Source organism: Sinocyclocheilus grahami, unplaced genomic scaffold (assembly GCF_001515645.1).
Source record: "Sinocyclocheilus grahami isolate Dianchi unplaced genomic scaffold, SAMN03320097.WGS_v1.1 scaffold1461.1, whole genome shotgun sequence".
NCBI lineage: Eukaryota > Metazoa > Chordata > Actinopteri > Cypriniformes > Cyprinidae > Sinocyclocheilus > Sinocyclocheilus grahami.
The window spans coordinates 68,666-85,532 of record NW_015506640.1 but is presented as its reverse complement, the minus strand read 5'-3'; the positions used below and the strand labels follow the sequence as shown (position 1 = coordinate 85,532).

Below are 16,867 nucleotides of genomic sequence, written 5' to 3'. Positions count from 1 at the left end.
AATTTTAGGATTAATTATTGTAACTGAAAATCATATTTAGGTCAAAACTGTCAGTTGTTTGTGAACTAAATCTGCTGTAAAGGGTGATCTATTTAAGCCCACTGAAATGCTTGAATGCAGACACATCAACATCTGTGTCTCTATTTTAGGTTAAAAAAACCCCGAAACATTAAAATAACACCGACTAAATAAAATAATGCCGTAACTGAGGTAATTTTTAGATATAAAGTCCAAATATTTTTATTCAGCCACCTAGATAGATTACATCTGAGGGAAAAGAAAGGATGTGATGTTCAGAACATCGTAACTACAGTAATGATCAAAGTGGGAAGTGTTGCCCTCTGGGGGCATTTGGCCAGGGGTGTTTTTACACCACAGACAAGGTTTGAGAAGAAAAAAAATCATTATGAAAATATAATTATATTTTCCTTAAAATGTTCTTCCTAACTTCAGGCCTTATTCTCATGTCATATATAACTGTGATGTTCTGCAAAACAACAAGCTTTAAAACACTTTTTTTCTTACTGGTGAAAATCAGATGGTCAGATCTGTTTTCTCTCAGGTACATCGCAGTGTAAGCTTCACAGTGAACATTACTACATCACTCTCGTCAACGTAGTCCATATCAACAACAAAAATATATCTTGACTCCATATAGTGGCTATTTTGGGAAAATCCCAGGTATTTTGTGCAGTAGGATTATAAAAATGTGCGCTAATATAAATTTTAATTAAGTAGCCTATATAAAATTGCAAAATAAATCTATCTATAACAATATCATGGGTCCGGGTCAGTATTCATTTTATATTATTTTTACGACATCGTTGTTTTTTTTTGTCTTATTGTTTCAGATTCTGTACTTGTAGTTTAAAACGAAACGTAGACAGGACCGTTTTTCCTCGTTTAATCAGATGAATGTCAACGAAAATGTCAATCTTATTTACTTGCCTACGGGCCACGTGATGCTGTAATTACATCAAGACATTAAAGAATTGATGAGTCGAGACGAACTGCTCAAAAGAACCGATTCGCGGAAACGACTCTGCCCTCCCATCGCTGAGCATCAGTGGGCGGGGTTTCGCCGGACGTACTAAAAGCGTACGCGAGCGCTCTTTTCCGTCCTGTACGGAGAGCCACGTGTGACTGAGCGGTTTGTTCCTGCGCCACGCTCCCGTTATCTGCTTTATTGTTAAGAAAAGAAAAAAAAAAAAACACCAACCTTCAGTCATGGTGAAGCTTGCCAAGGTAAGATACATGCCAACACTTTCTAACGAATCAAAGTAAGGTTATCGGTTTGAATTTAAACGAAATATTCAATGTTTCGTCGCGTCGCCTCTGATGTGAGGAAGGCCCACGTGTGCGACACGTGTATCTCGGCCATGTGTGTTTTATAGCTTCGCTAAGGTAAACCCAACGAGTGCAAATGCTGTTTAATACTAAATAGGTGCTTCTAAAATGAAGAAATTCAAATGTAATAGCCGTTTCTGTCGGTTATTCGGTTCACACGGGCGGGCCGCGCTTCTCCTTTTTTAGGCCTCAGCTGACACGCATGAAGTATAGTGTTATGAGTGTGTATGTGACCCGTGTGGTAGTGCTGTGAAACCAGCCGGCGAGGGTTTGCGAGTTTTTAGAGAGTCGTGGTTTCGCGCTAAATCGCGCATTCGCCGTGTGAGCCGTGCAGCGATGTAGCGCCATGTTAAACGCCTCCATTTTGGCTCTTTGTAGCGGATGAGCGGACATGAAACACGCGGCATTAAACCGCGTCGCGGTTTTAGCGCACATTGTGTGATCTGCGAGGTTATAATATAAGGCTGGCACGTGTTCATTGTTAAGAAAAGTGGATAGCGTGTGTGTGTGTGTGTGTGTGTGCGTGCGTGCGTGCGTGCTCCACGTGTATCCAGAACCCCACGCGGGGAGCTTCACGCGCAGTGCGGTGCTGTTTAAATCACTTTAATAAGCGTTTAAACCTATTTCAATACTCAAACGTATTATTGAAATTATTTTACTATTGAACAGTGGTTGTATTTAAGTGACCAGCTATTTAATACTAGTTATGCAAGCTATTTAACAATCCAAAATTTGCAATTAACAAATCGCACCGCGCGAAAGTCTTAAGCTAATACGCATCGCGCCTTCTGAATTATCCACAACATTGAGAGATTTGTTCTTGCTCTGACCCATTTAAAATAAAAACGATCAAATGGTGTTTGATTAGGCCACACCTCCAAGCATTTGCCAAAACTAGCCCTGGAGATACATGTATTCGTTTATCACTTAAGTTCTATTTATTTCTGTTCAATGCATGAATAACACAATTTATAAAATCATTTGTGTGTGTGTATATATGTGTGTGTATATGTATGTATGTATGTATGTGTATATTTGTGACTGAGGGTTTTGTTTTTTTTCCAGTTCAGATTTTTCATAATGTAAAACCATTTTGATTAAACATGGTTTTTAAACTCTTTGGTTTGTCATGATTTTTGTAGTTGTGTTTTTGCAGATCTACATAAACTCTTCGAACTCCGACCGTTTTTAGATGTTTGCTTTACAAAATTGAGTAGACTTGCTAATCTGCCGAAGTTAAATGGAGTGAATGGAAGCAGTCGGTTTCTGTCGCATGATTCCTGTCACTCCAGTGAGGTGTCTTCAGTTATTTAGTATAATTTGAGTAAAACAGCAGTCCACACATAATGTGCAAGATCTTATTTATGATTTACTAATTTGTGGCGAAGTTGTATTCTTTCAGCTGTTTGTTAAATCGGCACAAAGTGGGACGTATTTATCATTTTAATTGTGGGGCTTAAACCTAAAACGTCTAAAATTGAAACCAAGTCTAAAAAACTAGTTACTTTTTCAGAAAAGAAAGGTGTACAATGTGTATCAAGGAAGAAAAATATTACTCGTCTTGGTTACACAAATGTCTTTAAATTTAAGTCATTAGTGCTCAGATGGGGTTTTTTTTTTTTTTTTTTTGGTCGGTGACCAAAATAAAAAACCGGTTTATGCAGACAGATGGCTGTTAATGCTTCTGCAGAGCTGGTTACATCTAATCTGGGTTACGTAATTAGATTCCAAATATTGAGTACTTGTATGTAGCGTGTGCACCAATTAGACCATTATTTGTCATATTCAACAAATAAGCCCTAACACCCCTCACCCAACCAACAAGCCAACTATCAGGGTCAGTGCACCCTTCCCCAGAAATGCAACTAACGCCTCAAAAAGGCAGAACCGGCCTCTGGTTCCATGGCAACTAAAGACTAATCATCTGAAGCTTAATTTAAGTGGGTACAGTATATAAAACATATGCACTGGTTTCAGTGCTATATATAAAAACAGTAAAGGCATATGAAAAACCAAGCCTTGTGCATTATAGGGAATAATATTCTGAATATGGTACAGTTGGTTTGATACATTTATCTCGAACTGTCAAGAGTTTAAAGTGGATACAGTATATAAAACATGACAAATATGGTTTCAATACTATATATAAAAACAAAGGCATAATCTGGAAAACCAAGCCTTGTGCATTATAGGGAATAATATTCTGAATATGGTACAGTTGGTTTGATACATTTATCTCGAACTGTCAAGAGTTTAAAGTGGATACAGTATATAAAACATGACAAATATGGTTTCAATACTATATATAAAAACAAAGGCATAATCTGGAAAACCAAGCCTTGTGCATTATAGGGAATAATATTCTGAATATGGTACAGTTGGTTTGATACATTTATCTCGAACTGTCAAGAGTTTAAAGTGGATACAGTATATAAAACATGACAAATATGGTTTCAATACTATATATAAAAACAAAGGCATAATCTGGAAAACCAAGCCTTGTGCATTATAGGGAATAATATTCTGAATATTTTACAGTTTATGGCCGATATATGATGCTGACTTTTTTGGTCGGTATGTTTGGCTGATTCTCTCTTCCGCTTTAAGCGCCACCTGCTGGCAAAGAGTGAATCTGCGTCTCGTTCAGCTCGTCTGCTGTTTCGGTTTCATGCAGATATTTTTATGTATAGTTTCATAAAACTGAAGTCAAACCATTCTGTTTTTGCTTCAAATTTCGAAATTATACAATCCAGTTTAGATTAAAAACTGCTCATGTTGCATGTGTGCAGCATCTTTGTTTGGATCATGATTAAAATGCAGCGGTTGCCTCTAATTTTAAAAGGAAAGAGCACAGACAAACCTTAGTTTGTTTATATGAAGAGATTTCTTTTATTTGTTATTTATTTGATTTGGGGCTTGTTTTAAAATTTCAATTTAGTTTTATTTACATTATATTTAAATTTTGTCATTTAGCAGACACTTTTATCCAAAGCGACTTACAAATGAGGACAATAGAAGCAATCAAAACCAACAAAAGAGCAATAATATGCAAGTGCTATATTAGTATATTATTATAGTGTTATATTTCAATTTCACAAAGAAATGTGCAGCATTTTGTCCAAGCAATAATAAAAGGACACATTTAATTTATAATTTGTCTTCAACCTCATTTTGTTAAAAAAAAAAAAAATCGTGAATTGAATCGAATCGTGAGTTGAGTGAATTGTTACATCCCTAATAATAATTCATGGCTCAAAGCACCTTCTCAAAACAGTTCTGAAGCATGCTTTTTGTTTATGTTTGCTGACACACACCAGTGTTTCTCACAGACTTGCAAATGCAAATTGATTCTCTGCCAGCAGGAGGCGCTTAGGGAGCAGGAGATACAGCAGTTTCCTCGGTAACGGCTCTAATCTAATAAGCACTGCACTCACAAACGCTAGATGAAATTAAAATGACATCAAAGCTTTTCTGAAGACGGTCGGTACATTTTCAGTGATACATTCATATAAAAACACCCACTGCATTTTAATTTTGAAACGTGCAGTGCTCAGTTTATTCAACAGAGTAGAATCCTTTTGGAAAATCTATTTGTGGCGGTCAGTTCTGATATTGTGACGGGCCGCCACAAATAACTCAATGTATGGGAAACACTGGACACTGCTATAAGTCAAATGGCCATAATCATAGTGATAACAAAAATAAAATAAATAAAAAATTACTCATATTAGCGGTGAAATGTCGTCCGATTATGTCAAACGTCATACGCTCACTGGATGTCCTGAAGGAAAAGTTTCAATATTTCGCTTTCATTCCGGACCATCTCCAAAAAGACACTAAACAAAACTGATTTACAAGTTTAACATGCGCTTTATCAAAGTAGGAAATAATTGCTCTTGGAATACGAAACGGAGGCGGGTCCGGACTGAATTCGGACTTTGAGAAGCACTGCTCTAATGCATTACTAAGAAAGTTATTATTAGTTATATTAGTAAGAAAGTTATTTTCTGTGGCCACAGATTAGAACAGATTAGTTGATTGTAATATTAATTCTGCTACAGTTACTACTGGCAGCTGAGGTAAATAATTGTAATTACTTATAATTAATTGTAATTATTTATATGCATTTCCCTTTTGAGCTAATTTGGTACATGTAATTAGATTATATTACAGTTTAAAATACTCCGAATCAGACTACAGTTACCTTTTTTATTGATTACATGATTACATATTATTCACACAATGATTCATAATTTATTAATTCTCCATAATTCCTCTTTTTCATCTTTTAATGTTCCTTTTTGCCACTTGTACACTCAGAAAGTCTTCAGTTTTGTGGACATGCACACAGAGATCAGTCATTATTAGTCAGGTGGCCACACAGCATTTGATTTACTAAAAATCATTTCAGGTGTTTCAACTACTGATGAACACATTAATATTTGTTTGAATTATCACTCGGTAGATTATTTGATCATCTATTACAATGTCTTTGGAAGGCTTTTGGGTAACACTTTATTTTAAGGTGTCCTTGTTACACATGTTACATTTACTTATACTATTATAATTACAATTATGCATAATTACATGCAAGTAACCCTAATCCTAACCATATAGTGAGTGCATGTAGTTCATTAATATTGCGCAGTACTTATGTATAATTACACTGTAACAAGGACACCTTAAAATAAAGTGTAACTGGCTTTTGTCTTTCCAAACACATTAAAATGCACAAGTTCTCTCATTTTCTTACATGTCAAGCAGGAATGCCCAAACTTCTTTGTGAGTGTATTTACTTGAAATAACCCTGCGATTTTAAAATAAATATTTTCATAATTAAGGAACACATTTGCATGTTCACGGTTCTCTGACGGCGGTTAATGGTCACATCATGACATGCAGGTAAACAAATAAAACAATTCATTTATTTTTAAATAATTCATCAAGTGTTTTATTTCGATTTATCCTATTTTAAAATGATATATTTTAATTTTACATTATCATGATTTAATTAATGATTAACTTTTCATAAAACTCATAAACCCCCTGCAATTCCTTTACGAGCCGGAAACCTTGACGTAATGCAATGATTAATGCACTTTATGTTATTAATGACAACTAATTGAATATATTTTCTTTCTCGTTGCATTTTTATATCAATATGGTACAATATTGTCCTATTTAAATCAATGTGATAAACGAGTTAGGTCAAAAGTAATCTAAAAGTAATGTAATGGATTACGCTACTAACTACAATTTTTGTCATGTAATTTATAATCAGAAACAGACTACATTTTGTAAATAATCTGTGCTTCTGTTGATCGAAGCACAGCTACACTCTTAAAAATAAAGGTGCTTCGCGATGCCATAGAAGAACCTTTTGTCTAAATGGTTCCATAAAGAACCTTTAACATCTGAAGAACCTTTCTGTTTCACAAAAGGTTCTTTGTTGGCGAAATACGGTTCTTCAGATTACAAAAAGGGTTCAGCTCGTCTGCTGTTTCGGTTTCATGCAGATATTTTTATGTATAGTTTCATAAAACTGAAGTCAAACCATTCTGTTTTTGCTTCAAATTTCGAAATTATACAATCCAGTTTAGATTAAAAACTGCTCATGTTGCATGTGTGCAGCATCTTTGTTTGGATCATGATTAAAATGCAGCGGTTGCCTCTAATTTTAAAAGGAAAGAGCACAGACAAACCTTAGTTTGTTTATATGAAGAGATTTCTTTTATTTGTTATTTGATTTGGGGCTTGTTTTAAAATTTCAATTTAGTTTTATTTACATTATATTTAAATGTTATTTAGCAGACGCTTTTATCCAAAGCACTTACAAATGAGGACAATAGACGCAATCAAAACCAACAAAAGAGCAACAATATGCAAGTGCTATATTAGTATATTATTATAATGTTATATTTCAATTTCACAAAGAAATGTGCAGCATTTTGTCCAAGCAATAATAAAAGGACACATTTAATTTATAATTTGTCTTCAACCTCATTTTGTTAAAAAAATAAATAAATCGTGAATTGAATCGAATCGTGAGTTGAGTGAATTGTTACATCCCTAATAATAATTCATGGCTCAAAGCACCTTCTCAAAACAGTTCTGAAGCATGCTTTTTGTTTATGTTTGCTGACACACACCAGTGTTTCTCACAGACTTGCAAATGCAAATTGATTCTCTGCCAGCAGGAGGCGCTTAGGGAGCAGGAGATACAGCAGTTTCCTCGGTAACGGCTCTAATCTAATAAGCACTGCACTCACAAACGCTAGATGAAATTAAAATGACATCAAAGCTTTTCTGAAGACGGTCGGTACATTTTCAGTGATACATTCATATAAAAACACCCACTGCATTTTAATTTTGAAACGTGCAGTGCTCAGTTTATTCAACAGAGTAGAATCCTTTTGGAAAATCTATTTGTGGCGGTCAGTTCTGATATTGTGACGGGCCGCCACAAATAACTCAATGTATGGGAAACACTGGACACTGCTATAAGTCAAATGGCCATAATCATAGTGATAACAAAAATAAAATAAATAAAAAATTACTCATATTAGCGGTGAAATGTCGTCCGATTATGTCAAACGTCATACGCTCACTGGATGTCCTGAAGGAAAAGTTTCAATATTTCGCTTTCATTCCGGACCATCTCCAAAAAGACACTAAACAAAACTGATTTACAAGTTTAACATGCGCTTTATCAAAGTAGGAAATAATTGCTCTTGGAATACGAAACGGAGGCGGGTCCGGACTGAATTCGGACTTTGAGAAGCACTGCTCTAATGCATTACTAAGAAAGTTATTATTAGTTATATTAGTAAGAAAGTTATTTTCTGTGGCCACAGATTAGAACAGATTAGTTGATTGTAATATTAATTCTGCTACAGTTACTACTGGCAGCTGAGGTAAATAATTGTAATTACTTATAATTAATTGTAATTATTTATATGCATTTCCCTTTTGAGCTAATTTGGTACATGTAATTAGATTATATTACAGTTTAAAATACTCCGAATCAGACTACAGTTACCTTTTTTATTGATTACATGATTACATATTATTCACACAATGATTCATAATTTATTAATTCTCCATAATTCCTCTTTTTCATCTTTTAATGTTCCTTTTTGCCACTTGTACACTCAGAAAGTCTTCAGTTTTGTGGACATGCACACAGAGATCAGTCATTATTAGTCAGGTGGCCACACAGCATTTGATTTACTAAAAATCATTTCAGGTGTTTCAACTACTGATGAACACATTAATATTTGTTTGAATTATCACTCGGTAGATTATTTGATCATCTATTACAATGTCTTTGGAAGGCTTTTGGGTAACACTTTATTTTAAGGTGTCCTTGTTACACATGTTACATTTACTTATACTATTATAATTACAATTATGCATAATTACATGCAAGTAACCCTAATCCTAACCATATAGTGAGTGCATGTAGTTCATTAATATTGCGCAGTACTTATGTATAATTACACTGTAACAAGGACACCTTAAAATAAAGTGTAACTGGCTTTTGTCTTTCCAAACACATTAAAATGCACAAGTTCTCATTATTTCTTACATGTCAAGCAGGAATGCCCAAACTTCTTTGTGAGTGTATTTACTTGAAATAACCCTGCGATTTTAAAATAAATATTTTCATAATTAAGGAACACATTTGCATGTTCACGGTTCTCTGACGGCGGTTAATGGTCACATCATGACATGCAGGTAAACAAATAAAACAATTCATTTATTTTTAATCAAGTGTTCAAGTGTTTTATTTCGATTTATCCTATTTTAAAATGATATATTTTAATTTTACATTATCATGATTTAATAACTTTTCATCTTTTCATAAAACTCATAAACCCCCTGCAATTCCTTTACGAGCCGGAAACCTTGACGTAATGCAATGATTAATGCACTTTATGTTATTAATGACAACTAATTGAATATATTTTCTTTCTCGTTGCATTTTTATATCAATATGGTACAATATTGTCCTATTTAAATCAATGTGATAAACGAGTTAGGTCAAAAGTAATCTAAAAGTAATGTAGCTAATGGATTACGCTACTAACTACAATTTTTGTCATGTAATTTATAATCAGAAACAGACTACATTTTGTAAATAATCTGTGCTTCTGTTGATCGAAGCACAGCTACACTCTTAAAAATAAAGGTGCTTCGCGATGCCATAGAAGAACCTTTTGTCTAAATGGTTCCATAAAGAACCTTTAACATCTGAAGAACCTTTCTGTTTCACAAAAGGTTCTTTGTTGGCGAAATACGGTTCTTCAGATTACAAAAAGGTAAGAAAGAGATGGTTCTTTAAAGAACCTATGACTGAATGGTTCTTTGTGGAACCAAAAATGGTTCTTCTATGGCATCGCTTGAAGAACCTATTGAAGCACCTTTATTTTTAAGAGTGTACTAGCAGTTTTTTGTAATAAGATAATAAGATGAAGACGCAGTAATAAGATGAAGATTAAATGACACCCTGCTAAAGAAAAAAACACTGCCAGAGAAATTAATAATCATGTCTTGCTGTAATGTCAGTGGTTGCCAGATGATGGCATACTCCTCAAGAAAGAGGACTGATGTGTCACAGAAAGAGGGCTTGTTGATCTCAGCACTTTGGTAAATGAATGATTTTACCCAGTGTTTTCTCAGTTTATTAACCTCTTGTCGACTTGTCAAAGCGCCCGCGCGTCAAAGCAGCCTCGAGCTTTCTGGTGAAATGAAAGTGTGCCATTTTTCTTTAAGTAAATACCTATTTTATACTTCTTTTTGTTTTAATTTCAATTCAATTCAAGTTTATTTGTACAGCGCTTTTCACGACACAAATCGTTGCAAAGCAACTTTACAGCAAATTAAGTTTCTACCATATTTAGCGGTAGCTTATCAGTGGTGACTGTCAGTCAATGTGCATATGGCAGAAATGTATGGAAAAATCAATTAAAGACGTAATCAAACAGACGATGAACACTACAATGAGGTTCAAACATTCTCAAGTGTCTCGAGTAACATTAAGTTTTGGCGCTACTGCAAAATGTAGCGTATTGTGTAATGCGATTATATCTCTTGGCTTTATAGTGTTAACTTTGAAGCTCTGTTTGGTCCTTTTTTTTTGGTCCTAATTATGAAAAAGATGAATATCTTTCAAATTAATAATAATAATAATAATTTAGCCTATCTATCAAAAACCGAGTGGCCATGGTTCTGTATTCCTTGATAATAATAGCAATAATAATAATAATACCTAATAATAGGACCTTTTTCTATATATATATTTTTTGAACAATCATTTATTTTTCAGTTACTTACTGACTTGAAATTTTTCCAACTCAGACTCATTGTAAAAATGTCACGTTAGCATGTTTCTGCACATGCACTATATGGCCAATAGTTTGTGGGCACCTGAAGCCCTCACCCATATGTGTTAATTGGGAAATATATATATATATATATAATATATATTGTATTTATACATATAAATATATACATTGTATGAAATTTTGAAATCAAACCTGAAACTAAATAGTGTGTATTTTGTACCTGAAGTATCATATAAACTTGTTATATATTATGTATATTTGAATTATTGAAATATACGCATTATGTGAAACTTTGAATTTCACAAAAGCTGAATCAACATACTGTAAATTTTATACATAAAATGATACACTTTCTTCATTTTTAATACGTTTTCAGTTATGTGCATATTTATACGTTGTTAAATTTTGACAAACGTTTTGTGTATTTTATACTAAATATTATATAAACCTGTTATATAATATATTTAACATTCACATCACAACATAAAACCTAACTTGCTGTAGAAATCCAATAAGATGCATACACATAAAGAAAAAGTATTAAGGATTTTTTTTTTTCCAAATAAGATGCTAATTTGTGTTCTTTTACTTGCATTCTTGTTACAAGGATATAAAGGAATAATCAAACACTTTTGTCTTTTTGAAGAAAGTTTTATTTACAAATACTAATCCATTTTCACCTTAGTTTGTTCATTGTAGTTATTTTTTACACATTCAGACCGTGCAGTTTGGATTACAAATGTCCTTGTTTTGTGTAACCTTCAAGTACAATTAAATATCCTACACCAGACTCCGCCTCCTCCGATCCAAGGAGGTATTTCATAAATTAAGTCAACATTTACATGTACCAGACAGTGTGATTTTTCACAGTTTTAAAGTAAACCCTCTACCAAATGCATCTCAAGTCTATGGGCAAATCAAAAAATAAAAGCTCTAAGAGAGAAAAGCTCTTGATCATTCAGATATATATATATACTGTAATCTCAGGAATGTACGTCATTGAAGCAGAAATAACATGGTCTTGTTTAATGAATGCACTTTAAAAACCTTTTAAGGTAACATTCGTCCACTAAGGGGCAGACTAAAACAAAAATGGTGAGGTAGAGACTCGTTTCCTTCTGTTTGGGACAATCGCATTTTTTCTCGTGACATAAAGTCATAGTTCACTCAAAAATGACAATTCTGCCATGATTTAAACACCTTATGTCTTGCAAACATTTTTTTTGTCTGTACAGTTGTAGTCAATGGGGTCCAAAACAACAAGACCACTTTGACTTTCATTGCATTTTTCAAAATACTTCCAAAGAAGAAAGAAAATCGTAGAACAACATGATGACGAGTAGATTATTTTCATTTGGGGTGATATTTTTAGTTTTGTAGCCTTAATGTTCCCCCCCCAAAAAAACAACATAACATTAACCCTTTACACAGTATTCACATTATTATACCATGTCCTTTGGTACATAAATTAAGTTAAAATATTGTCCAGAAATCTCCTCAAAAAAGGAGAACTTGTTGTCTTTGAGAAACCTCAAAGTTCTCTCCGCAGATCCTTCATTTTGTTTCCTTCATTTATGAATGAATTCTGACATGTTTTGGATTCAGAAACGCTATCAAAGTCTCGGACTACAAGAAGTCCATTTTCTGCGAACAGATCAAGTCACTGTTGACCAGTTTCCACATGGCTATCAAATCCGGCGGGAGCAATTTATGTACCACTATCATGCTCCTAAAGAAACATGGCTCCCTGTTGAGTCGACTGGTTTTACTCTTCACCAGCCCAAAGGTTTTGAAAGCGTTGTGCTTTATTGGGGTCACCTGAAGCACCTCCAGACACATTCCCAGAAACACATCATCGATGGGATAGAGTTCCAGAGTTTCGCAAGCTCCATAGAGTTTCTGAGCCAGAGGTCCATCCATCAGGAAACCGCCTCCGCCGGCGTACGGCGGGTAGAGGCTCTTACTATACAAGGCTTTTGGGATGTAATACTTGTTCTGTTTTTTGCGAATGGGTATGGCTTTGAAGAGAACATCACCGACAAAGAGGTCCTTCAAGTCTTTGCTGGATTCCAGATACTCCAAGATGTTGGGAACGCTGACGAACACGTCGTCGTCGCCTTTGAAGACGTAGCGGGTATTTCCGCAGTAGGTGGAGAACCATTTCAGAAAGTGGATCTCCTTGAGGGTCAGGTTGAAGAAGCTATCCATGAAGTCCCATTGCAGGATGTCTCCGTAGATGTAATCCTCGTATTCCAGAAGCTTCTGATGGTTTGCCCGCTCTTCCTCGTTGGAAGACGTTCCGAGAAGGAAAAGGGTCTTGATTCTTTTCCCGTCGATCACTTGTTCTTTGCCCCAAGTTTTCCGTATGACCTCTCTTCGATCGTACTGTGTTATTACCGACTTGATGACCATCAGCAAGTCTACATCTCCGGCGCACTTCTCGGGGTGATTCATGAGGATGGGGAAGTATCTGCAGTGCCTGTAGAGCAGGAATTGCTTGAAGTTGGCCTCCAGACCCGTGAACCACTCTGAGGAAGAGAAGTTGAGGTTGACGCTGCAGTTGGAGCTGGTGACGTCCCAGCTCTTGGGGCCTTGCTTTTGGGTTATTCTCGGACCTTCTGTGGTGGATCTTTGAACGCTCTTCCAGAAGCTGACATTAATCAGGTCCTTTTTCCCGCCCTCCGCCATGAGCTCCATCCGCGCCTGTCTCTCGATTCTGTCTTGCATGGAGGTGATGTTTCCTCTCTGAACCACAGTAAGTGCGACTGCAGCCAGGAAGAACATCAGGCTGATGCGCTTGTAAACTCGCCATCGCTCTCTGGTGGTCATCCTAGGCAAAAAACTAGAGAAGAGAGAAATGTCATCGTGAACAAACTGCTTCAGCAATATTAAAAACCTATTAAAGGATTACTCCACCCCAAAATGAAAATGTTGTCATTAATCACTTACCCTCATGTCGTTCCAAACCCGTAAAAGCTTCGAGATGAGAATACTTTTTGTACACAAAGAAAACAAAAATAACGACTTTATTCAACAATTCGTCTCCTCTGTGTCTCTCCGCGTCTCTCCATTTTGGAGAATATCCGCTGAACGCAAGCAGCGTATGCTCTTCTGTGTCAGCCGCGACACATGGATAAATTTGCTACGTTTATTTACGCTTTGATTTGAACGAAAACAGCGCATCTGTGCAGCACGGCTGACACAGAAGAGAATACACTGCTTGCGTTCAGCAGATATTCTCTAAAATGGCGCTACGGTGATGCGGAGCAGAATAGTCCATCTGCCATCAGTGGTTCAACCGTAACGTTATGAAGCGACGAGAATACTTTTTGTACACAAAGAAAACAAAAATAACGACTTTATTCAACAATTCGTCTCCTCTGTGTCTCTCCGCGTCTCTCCATTTTGGAGAATATCCGCTGAACGCAAGCAGCGTATGCTCTTCTGTGTCAGCCGCGACACATGGATAAATTTGCTACGTTTATTTACGCTTTGATTTGAACGAAAACAGCGCATCTGTGCAGCACGGCTGACACAGAAGAGAATACACTGCTTGCGTTCAGCAGATATTCTCTAAAATGGCGCTACGGTGATGCGGAGAGACACAGAAGAGACAAATTGTTGAATAAAGGCGTTATTTTTGTTTTCTTCGCGTACAAAAAGTATTCTCGTCGCTTCATAACATCACGGTTGAGCCACTGGTGACAGATGGACTATTCTGACGATGTCTTTCATACTTTTCTGGACCTTGACAGTGTAAGTTACTTGGCAGTCAATGGGACAGTCACAAGCCTCCCGGTTTTCATCCAAAATATCTTAAATTGTGTTCCGAAGACGAACGAAGCTTTTAGGGGTTTGGAACGACACGAGGGTAAGTGATTAATGACAACATTTTCATTTTGGGGTGGAGTAACCCTTTAACTAGTTGCTTATTAGCATGCATGTTACTAGCATACTGGCTGTTTATTAGTACTTTTAAAGCACACATGAATGCCTTATTCTACATGACCATATTTTAGATCCCTTAATCCTACTTAAAAACTACTTACTAACTATTAATAAGCAGCAAATTAGTTGCAGTTAATAGTGAGAATTGGTCCCCAAACTAAAGTGTGACCTAAACCTTAAAACAAATAGTAATGAATTCAATTAAAATGTGGTTTTACTTCTAAAAATGTGAAGTTTTGTATCTTAAATTTGCCCCACCCCCCCAAAAAAAAAAGAAAAAAAAAGCTTTGCATAATCGAGTGGGCTGCGCTATAGCAGGAGTTAGTTTAATTTCTTTTACATGGAATAACAATATAATTTAGAGAGTCGCAGTCTTACTACAGATACATATGATATGACTGCAGGATGGTCATGTTGAAAATTGTCTTTTCACTATAAAAAGTAGCATAACGATACATAAAGGTTGTAGTCAAATGTGATTATTTGATTATTATGCCATTATAAAAATGATCAAAACAAGGTAAATATGAAAAATAAAGTTGAATCCAACTATGAGTTTTATTGTAAACTTATATATGTATTTATATAGTCGAAGACGTGACATTATATCTTGTTTATATACAAAGCAGTTATTATAATATTATTATTAGTAGATGGACAATGTAAATGTAACATTATGACAGTGTTATAATGAAGTATACTTATGTCATAATATTTTACAATATTGAATAACTCAACTGAATGGGTGAGGATTTAAATATTGCAAACCACAGATGCTGTTGCTAACCCACAGTCTGTTATAGATTTTTATCATATTAATATTATTATAACATATATATATATTTTAATGTTAAGAACAGTCACCAAGCTTTCAGTAGCATGCAGGTAATATAAATACTAATAAAATCGTTATAATAGATAGATCTATAAAATAAATGTTGCTCTAAAAGATGTATAGCGAAACAAACACGCACAAAGCTTATACTCACATGTTGAGAGAGAGAGTGGCTTGTCAGTTTAGTTCAATATAACTTAAGTAATGTGAAAGCTGCTCTTCAGATGAATGAAGGCGTCTCTTTAGATAATCCTACGCATAACTGCACCAGAACAATGAAAAGAAACCCGGCGAAAGAAGATAAGTTTCTCCTGAAGATGTGAAAGCAAGGCATCCCTGAAACGACCGCCAGCTTCTTATAAAGCGTGCGTGACTCATATGCAAATGAGCGGCTGGCTGACTCCGCCCACCGCACGCACGCACGCACGCTCTCACGCACAACGTGAACGGAGCCTTTGCGTGTCAGACCAGGTGTTGCGTTAACAATCGCAGTATTGTTGCTTTCACAGCAGTCACGAATGAACTAGCTCACAATGGAACTATAGAACAGCAATATATCATCTATGTATCTATCTATTTTCATATGTTTGTGTTTATTTCATCTGTAATTCAGGAAGCTAATCTAATATTACTCACACATCTGATGTTTGTGTATGCTACTTATTTGCGGTGGCAATGTGACCTCGGTGGTCTGATGTAAATCTCTGATTGTTTCTGTAATATCCCTCGTGCTCAGCACAGGATTTCTGATATGAGGCCCCCATGTTTGAAGCAACAGAAGGATTTGGGATAGACTTACTCTGATGCAAAAACCTGCTCATTGTGTGGTTAAAGTTTTAGATTTACCTTAAATAAAACAGGATTTATAAGGTTATGTAATAAATAATATTTGAATACTTATTTTATTATTGTATTTATTTTTTATTCTTAAAAGTTTTATTATTGTTATTATTATTTACATAATTTATCATTTTTACAAAAATATTTTAATATAAATATAAATAAATGAAATTGTTGAATATTTTATTATTACTTATTTTTTTACAAAAAATATATTGCCTAATCAATATTAAAATATATAAATAAAATAATTACTGAATGTGTTATTACTTATTTTTTTATTATTAAAAGTATTATTATTATTAATATAATTTATTATTTTTACAAAAATATTTTATTTTAAAACGTATTAAAATAAATAAATAATTAAATAAACACAATTATTGAATACTTTATTATTACTTATTTTATTATTGTATTTATTTTTTTATTCTTAAAAGTTGTATTATTATTATTTACATAATTTATCATTTTTACAAACATATTTTAATATTTTATTTTAAAAATATTAATATAAATAAATACAATTATTGAATATGTTATTATTACT

At 34.7% G+C, this 16,867-nt stretch overlaps 1 protein-coding gene across 2 annotated transcripts; it reads right to left on the bottom strand.

The window, feature by feature from the left end:
- Positions 1 to 11,345: 11,345 nt before the first annotated feature.
- Positions 11,346 to 15,803, bottom strand: LOC107570457 (UDP-GlcNAc:betaGal beta-1,3-N-acetylglucosaminyltransferase 7-like). 2 transcript variants are annotated; one of them, XM_016256691.1, is made up of 2 exons: positions 15,632 to 15,803; positions 11,346 to 13,536 (listed from the first exon to the last, which is right to left on the bottom strand). In XM_016256691.1, exon 2 carries the CDS (start codon positions 13,521 to 13,523, stop codon positions 12,321 to 12,323), a length of 1,203 nt encoding a protein of 400 aa, XP_016112177.1. In that variant the 5' UTR covers positions 13,524 to 13,536; positions 15,632 to 15,803; the 3' UTR covers positions 11,346 to 12,320. The 2 variants fall into 2 exon arrangements, with proteins under 2 accessions (XP_016112177.1, XP_016112176.1); XM_016256690.1 differs by having other exon boundaries at positions 11,346 to 13,524.
- Between the last annotated feature and the right edge of the window lie 1,064 nt (positions 15,804 to 16,867).